Here is a 7,907-nt window from a genome sequence, read left to right as displayed (position 1 = left end):
AAAAAAAAAAAAAAAAAAAGAGAGAGAGAGATATTGCCAAGCAGTTTTCCAAAGTGGCTGTACCAAATTTACACTCCCATCGGTGGTGTGAGTGTCTCCAACACTTGAAATTGCCTGTCTTTTTCATTTCAGCCATTCTGCCAGGTGTATAGTAATGTCATATTGTGGTTTTAATTTACATTGTCCCAAGGACTAATGTGGTTGAGTACCTTTTCATATTCCTTACTGGCTATTTGGGTATCCTTTTTTGGAAAGAGGCTGTTCACATCTTTTGTCTGGGTAGAGTCTTGACTGAGTAGGCTCACACACTTAACAGAGCTGTAGAGGAGGGCAGCGCCTGTGGCTCAAAGGAGTAGGGCACTGGCCCCATACGCCGGAGGTGGTGTGTTCATGCCCAGCCCTGACCAAAAACTGCAAAAACAAAAAAATTAAATTAAATTAAAAAAACAGAGCTATAAAGGAAAACCTCCACTCGCATGCCACCACCTCCTTTGGGTGCAGCCTGCCAATCTCTGCAATGGGAAGTCCATTGGATCTGGAGATAAACAAACATGGGTTTAAATCCCAATTCTGCTTCTGACCAGCTATGTGACCCTGGGAAGCTGCTTTGCATCTATTACCCTCGGGTTTCCCTCAGGAAGATGATGGTAATCGTACCTATCTCAAAGAGACCTCAGTGAGTTAATGTTTGTAAATTATCTGGCATATTATTGTCCAGAAAGAAGGGCTTGGAGTTAGTGTACACTTATGCAATAAACTTCTGTAAATACATTTTAAATTATGGTCCAGAAGAAATATTTAAATCAGGGCCTCAAGCTATCCTCCTGCCTTGGCCTCCCAAAGTGCTAGGATTACAGATGTGAGCCACCACGCTCCTCCCTTAATGATTATATTAAAAGATGTTTATAACCTATTATTAGAGGAACAATGCTAGGTAACAAAGTGGTATGTTTGACATATTTTCCTTTTTATAAAATCAGTGAGAACGAATTAGAAGGAAATACATCTACATGATAATCGTGGTTGTCTCCATGACAAGACTGGATGACTTTAATTTTCTTCTCTGGGCTTTTCTCAATATTCTGAAATTAAGACCATCCCAAAGAAAAACATCATTATGCTCTATTGGAGAAATAACCTAGGGGACAATCTCCTAACTGCCAGATTTGTTCCATCACACGTAGGCTTTTCTCTCCTGCAATATTTACTGAGCTCTACTTATGTGCCAGGCTCCTTGTGCTAAGTAATTTGCATTTGTGATCATCTATATTTTATAAATGAGGAAAATTAGGCTCAGAGAGATGAAATGATTTTCCCAGGGTCACACAGCTGGTGCACGGGATAGCCAGGATTTAAACCAGGGACAGGTGACCCCTTATCCTCTCACTTCATCACTGAACTGCATCTATTGGGCCTCCTCCCTACGATGGGTGCACCCCCAACTAAACATCTTCCTCCAGGATTGTGGAGTGACGCAGAGGCAACCATCTGCTGGGAGAAGTCCAGCTCCTACTCTAACTGACAGCCTGGAACTCATTATCTCCATTGGTAGAGTGCCTGGCAGTGCTACAGTGTTCCAAATGAGGATATACTGGACCTCTCTCTCCCACCCATATACCCACCTGCTCAGCTGCTAAAAGCCCAAGGAAGCTGACACAGGACTCAAGCAAGCTCAGCAAAGCTCCAAAAATGACTTGGAGCAAGGAGGAAGGGAATACAGCTGGCTTAGAGGCCTCCCCTTCCCTATCCACCCACTTCTTAGCTTCACGGCCTGTTTGTGAGAACAAATTGGATTTTTAATATAATAAATCAGGGTCCTATTATACACACAAAGCTGCTTTGTTTTCTTTATAGTTAAACATACATCACAGGGCACTATGTTTTGGTTTTATCTCCACTGCTACAGATGAATAGAAAAGTTCCCAAGTTGTCCCCAATAGTAACAGGACACAGACTAGAAACCCCCATGGTTCCTTTTTTGAGAAAGCAGTGGAACATAGAGGCCTCACTTTTTTGGTGAGGATACTTTATGGTCTGATGTGATCTGTGCATCTCCTGGGTCCCTTGGGCTCTGCCTAAGGTGATGACACTTCTCTTCAAAGAGAGAAATTGAATGATTCTGAGCTCTTTCATCTCAAAATTAATTTTTTTTTTTTTTGAGATAGAGTCTTACTTTGTCATCCTCAGTAGAGTGTCATGGCATTATAGCTCATAGCAACCTCAAACTCTTGGGCTTAAGTGATTCTCTTGCCTCAGCCTCCCAAGTAGTATATATATATTTCTTATGCTTCCCAGTATTCACATCCCATTGTAGCCGCTTCCCCAGTGACTCTGGTCTCAGCCAAGTGATTTGCTTTGCACCAGATCATTAATAAGTAAAGCAAGCAGAGGTCTGATAAGTGTTTGTGCATTAAGGCTTACTATCTTGAAATAATCTCCCTTGGAGTCCTGAGCTACCATGTAAAGATATGTGGCTACCACTGCTGGAGAGGATTCATAGAGAGAAAGAAATGCTTTGCTAGTATCAGCTGCCCCAGCCACCCCAGTGGACACCAGACATGTGAGGAAGAAGCCATCTTGGATGGTCTAGCCCCAGCAGACACCATATAGAATGCAAGAACCACCCTGCTAAGCCTGGCCTCAATTGAAAAACTGTGTCAAGAACTGTCATTTTAAGCCAGTAAGTTTTGGGATGCTTTGTTATGTAACAATAGATAACTCTGGCTCGGCGCCTGTGGCTCAAGCGGCTAAGGTGCCAGCCACATACACCTAAGCTGGCGGGTTCGAATCTAGCCTGGGCCCGCCAAACAACAATGACGGCTGCAACCAAGAAATACCTGGGCGTTGTGGCGGGCGCCTGTGGTCCCAGCTACTTGGGAGGCTGAGGCAGGAGAATCGCCTAAGCCCAGAAGTTGGAGGTTGCTGTGAGCTACATGATGCCACAGCGCTGTACCAAGGGTAATAAAGTGAAACTCTGTCTCTACAAAAAAAAAAAAAAAAATCCCATAAACATTCTAAATTGAATCCCCATAGGCAATCTTCAGACTTGATCTTTATCATTCATTTTCTTTCTTTCTTTCTTTTTTGTTTTGAAAAGTAAATTTATTTTAGGTTAATATGAGGGTACAAACAACCAGGTCAAAATATTTGATTTTGTTAGGGAGAGTCCCTATTGTGGTTATGTCCTACACATAAAAGGTATGCCAGACACCCCTACCCCCTGCCCATTCAGTGAGAGCACCCCAACCCCTCTCTCTGCTCCTCCCTCATTACCCCTCCCTCCAGAAAAATCATTTTTAATGTGAGTTTTTGCTTGGACTAGGTCAATAACATATTTAATGACTATTTTCTCTTACAAGGCCCTTCAGAGCCTTATGTGTCACTCCGGGAGATGGGTGCTACCCAGAGAATGAGACCAGCCAAGGGTAGGGAGAACTGGTCTATATCAAAACCAGATTAAAATAGAGTGTTTTTCCAGGAAAAGCAACCTGGGAATGCTTTTCCCAGGAGGGAAATATTTATTACCATTTGAGCCCCTTGGTGGTTGTTCAGTTCTCCTTATGGAACTGAGGTGACCAGCAGAACTGGGTGGTGCTGGACCCATCTGGTGAGATTTCACACTTGCACTACCAGTCCAAGGTGCCAGTTCCTCTGGACAGTTAATAGAGCTAATAACATTCTGCTACTTTCTATTTCCCAGGTGGAAGCCTGAAATCTCAGGAATTTCTAGGCCTTACACAGTTGGTATTTCTAGGAATTTTTAAAAAACATCTAGCAGCACTTACCCCCAGGCATGCTGGATGTGTTTCTGATGTTTGATTTCTTTTGTAGAATCATACACCTTCTGGCAGAGGGAAGGCAGGACCTCAGGTAGAGGGCAAAAGTCATCACGTAATCCTTGAAGGGGCTGCAGAGAATCTGGGTGAGGGGAAACAGGGGAACAAAGTAGAGAATACATCATTCCTGCAGGCAGAAGATGCAACATCAGATACCACCTCCTGGGCCTGCCCTGTGGTGGGTGGTGTTTGGGGCAAGTTCTCCCCTATTCCCATCTCAGTTTCTAATGAGAAATTCCAAACACTTTTGACTTTTGCTTCTGCCCTTCCCTGGCCTAGAATCTCCTTCTCCACTCCCCAAAGGCCTTTCCATTCCTCAGAACCTTCTCAGGATCTTCTGCCTCTGAAGCAGCCTACACGCTCATACCCTAGAAGGCTTCTTGGCCTGGAATCACAGAGGCTAGTATTTTACTTGACTCTGAGCTCCTTTCTCTGTGCAGTGCTTCCAAGGCAGAGACACATCTTAGACTTCTTCCACAGGCATCTAAGAGCATCTAAGAACATAGTGCATATCAAAAACACTTAACAGTTGAATTCACCTTCTGGAACTGGTCATCCCCTAAATCAACATCCTACATACCCATGGACCATGGGAACAGCTTTCAACTGACCCACATGTCTGACTTGAAATTGGGTTCAACTTCATTACACCACGATGGCCTTAAGTAACTTATTCTCCAACACATAAGTAAATTAATTCTAATAAATACCACTGGCGCCAAGTCCTATAGTCTTCCTAGATTTTAAAGACCTCTGTTTCTCTCTCTTATCCCCATCATTAAAATAAAAAATAAAATTCAACCCCCCCTTTATATATTCCACAGTTCCTCAGTTCTCTAGGAGACAAAATTATCTTGCTCATCCTTTTATTATTTTCCAGTTACTCTTCCAACCCTCTTAGAGGCTTAGATCTAATAATCATGGCAGAAAGGGGCCTTTATACTTTTTTTTTTTTTTTAACAGGAGACCTGCTATTTCTACACCAAGTCTGGTCTGGTCCAAGAGAGCATTACCCAGCTTCAAGAACAAGCTAACCACCTGTGATCTTAGAATGAGGGATCCTGGTTCAACAGCCCATGGGGACACTGGATCTTACCCTTCTTGGGCCACCTCACTGCAATCCTCCTATTATTACCATTGCCCTTTGTATCACCCAATTCCTGTCCTCGTTTATTCAAGACAGGGTAGGAAAAGTATCAGCCGCAGTTGCCACCCAATTTCTGCTACTCCCCAAACCCTCTCCCAATATACCCCTAAACTGTGCAGCCCTACCAACACCTGACTCAAACCCCCAGAGGATCACTATGACCCTGTTCAGCCAGAAACAATTTCAGAAGACTGACTGTTGTCCCCATCACTTCTTTTAACAAGAGTCAGAAATGTAGGGGAGGCCTAATGTGACCACATGTGAACTCTTTCCCCCTCTTCCTCTTCATTCTCCTCCCCCTCCTCCTCTTTCTTTCCTCCTAAGACAAAGGACACAGAGGACCTAGTTAGCCCCATCCCTGAAGTTTGTGCCAAAGGACCCTAACTTACCAAAGCCCCCCAGGCAAGCTGTGGAATTTGCCCACCAGGGCCCCATATGCAAGGGATCTCTAACTGCACCCAAGCACAGAAACCTCTTTGCACTGCCCAGGTGGGTCACTCTCCCTTTCAATAAACCTGGCCTGAACATCTCTGGTCTGGCCGCTGCTTACACCTTTCAGGGTCTACAGGTGCATGCCTCTGAGCCTGACGGAATGTGAATGTGTGTTTAATCACAATTAAAAGCTTAAAAACATTATTCTAAAAGAGAGATGGTCTCAAAACTCTAGGAAATTACACTCAGAAAGGAGTTTGATAAGTTGACTTCCTAAATTCTAGAAAAAGAGGTATTACTATGCCAGCAAAATTTAGGGCTAGATAGGCACATTGTGTTGGCCTCTAAGGCATAGCCCATGACCTATATCCAGATACACCCAGTGCCTAGTGCAGTGGCACAAAAGCTGGAGTTCAGTGAGCATTGGTTGAAGGTCTAGCTGACTGCAGAATGGGTAACAGCACAATTCAAGGACAGTCTCCATAGTGAGGGTTCTGGACAGGCCTGAGTTTCCATAGTTCTTTCAACCTAAAGACCCAAATGGGACTCCAAACCACCAATTTATGTTTTCAATTCTAATGTCACAGACAGAAAAATCATGTAAACCCCAAGGTGATTTTAATGAAGAATTTGAGATTACATAAAATCTCTAATAAATACAACAAAAAGAATGTTGCCGGCTCAGCGCCTATGGCTCAACCGGCTAAGGCGCCAGCCACATACACCCGCGCTGGTGAGTTCGAATCCAGCCCGGACCTGCCAAACAACAATGATGGCTGCAACCAAAAAATAGCCGGGCATTGTGGCGGGCGACTACAGCCTCCCAGCTACTTGGGAGGCTGAAGCAGGAGAATTGCTTGAGTCTAGGAGTTGTCTGTGAGCTGTGATGCCACGGCACTCTACTCAGGATGACAGCTTGAGGCTCTGTCTCAAAAAAAAAAAAAGAAAGAATATTGCCTTGGAAAGGGGAGAGATGTATTAAGAGCTGCCTTAATAGCTGCAGGAACAAAGTGCCGCGGGCACACAGAGGAGAGGACAATTAGTCCTGCTGGGCTGGGCTGGGGGGGCCAGGAGGGGTCAGGTGAGGTTGGATTCCACACCCCAGTTGGAGGACTCTGAGGCTTAAAGCAGCTGCTTTGGCAGGTCAACCCCACGCTTGGCTGCTGGACCGAGAAAGCCCTCCTGGGCCTGGGAGACCTGACTCCTTGGCTGAGCAGCTGGGCTAAGGTTCTGGACGTCTATGAGCCCCTGGTGTCACCGCAAAGGACTTAGCACCCCTGACTGGCACTCAGCAAAGACTGAAGAGAGAACCATTCCATAAGCACATGAGGAACAGAGGCCAGACCCTTCTGATACCTATAGATATCAGAGTTCATCATTTCATATCTGGAGAGAAGAGTTTACTCAAACCCACTGAAATAAGAGACCCCACAGTACTTGGTAGCACCCACCCCCACCTATTACTACTTTATAAGGTAACAGGTACAAGCTGGGTGCTGTTTTGCAAATAAATTAAAGCATAAGACCAAAGTCTGAGGGGTGTCTGCCTTCCCTTTCCTCTGTTTATCTGTTGTTTTAATGTAAATGTAAGTGGATTCTAGGTTGCTTTCCTGGCCTGGAGATAAATGAGTGTAGCCAGAAACCCTTCCCTGAAATGGCCACTGGGAGTTTGCCAGGCACCCAAATCTTGTCCCCCATGTGTGCTGGAAGGGAAAGAAGGCTGAGGACCCCTACCATAAGCAGTCATCCCTTTCGAAGGCAAGAGTCAAATAGAGCATGAATTGGCTCCTACCAAAAACAAAAACAAAAAAAAAAAAACACTAGCTTCAATATACCTACTGGAGAATGCCCACACATCACAAATGATAGCAACTATGGCCACATATGGGTGGCCACTGTGAAGGTACAATTAGGCCCTGTTTAAAGAAATAAAACGTTACCATAAAATAGAGTCATTTGTTATAGTTCGGAGGATTTCAGTCGCTTATGGGTTTTTTCATTCATTTGAGAAGTTATTGAGTTGGTCACTGCAGTGCGGGGCTCACTGTGTGTGCAGAGGAGGGGGAGACAGAGGTTGTCCCCCTAAGGATCCAGGCCTCCTCCCACCTGCTCAGGCCAAAGCTCTGAGCTAACCCCACTTACTTCTCAGGGAGGACACAGACTGCCCCTCTTCTCCTCTGTGCTAATTACTGGGGCAGTGAGGGCACTGAGGAAGCTGGAGAGGAGGTGACCTCAGTGTGTGCTCTGAAATAGAGTGGGTGTTTGGGGTCCAGTGTGCACATTCACCACCATAAAATGGGCTGGTGTTACACAGTCGGCACTCCGCATTCCCCTTCCCCTTCAGCAGGCATCATGGTAAGGAGGAGAACTGCGGCAGACTGTCCGCATTCCACATCTGGCTCTACACTTAGGAGGCAATCGGTAACCCCTCTAGGCCTATTTTCTCAATCTGTAAAATGAGACTAATAATAACATGTACCTCTGGCCAGGTG

At 45.1% G+C, this 7,907-nt stretch overlaps 1 protein-coding gene across 5 annotated transcripts in view; it reads right to left on the bottom strand.

Moving 5' to 3' along the window:
• DGLUCY (D-glutamate cyclase) overlaps positions 1-7,907 on the bottom strand; it is a 110,859-nt gene that overhangs the window by 58,380 nt on the left and 44,572 nt on the right. For 3 of the 5 annotated variants that reach the window (XM_003786987.3, XM_023511562.1, XM_023511561.1), the window contains exon 2: positions 3,786-3,918. In XM_003786987.3, coding sequence (XP_003787035.1) covers positions 3,786-3,888 — 103 coding nt within the window. In that variant the 5' untranslated portion in view covers positions 3,889-3,918. Of the gene's footprint in view, positions 1-209; positions 325-2,837; positions 2,865-3,785; positions 3,919-7,907 lie in introns of those variants that run through there. The other 2 variants (XM_023511564.1, XM_023511563.1) reach the window with 2 other exon arrangements.

The sequence above is a fragment of the Otolemur garnettii genome, unplaced genomic scaffold (assembly GCF_000181295.1).
Source record: "Otolemur garnettii isolate 467f Iridium unplaced genomic scaffold, OtoGar3 scaffold00020, whole genome shotgun sequence".
Lineage (NCBI taxonomy): Eukaryota > Metazoa > Chordata > Mammalia > Primates > Galagidae > Otolemur > Otolemur garnettii.
Note: the sequence above shows the minus strand (reverse complement) of the source record. Positions and strands in the feature narration are given on the sequence as shown.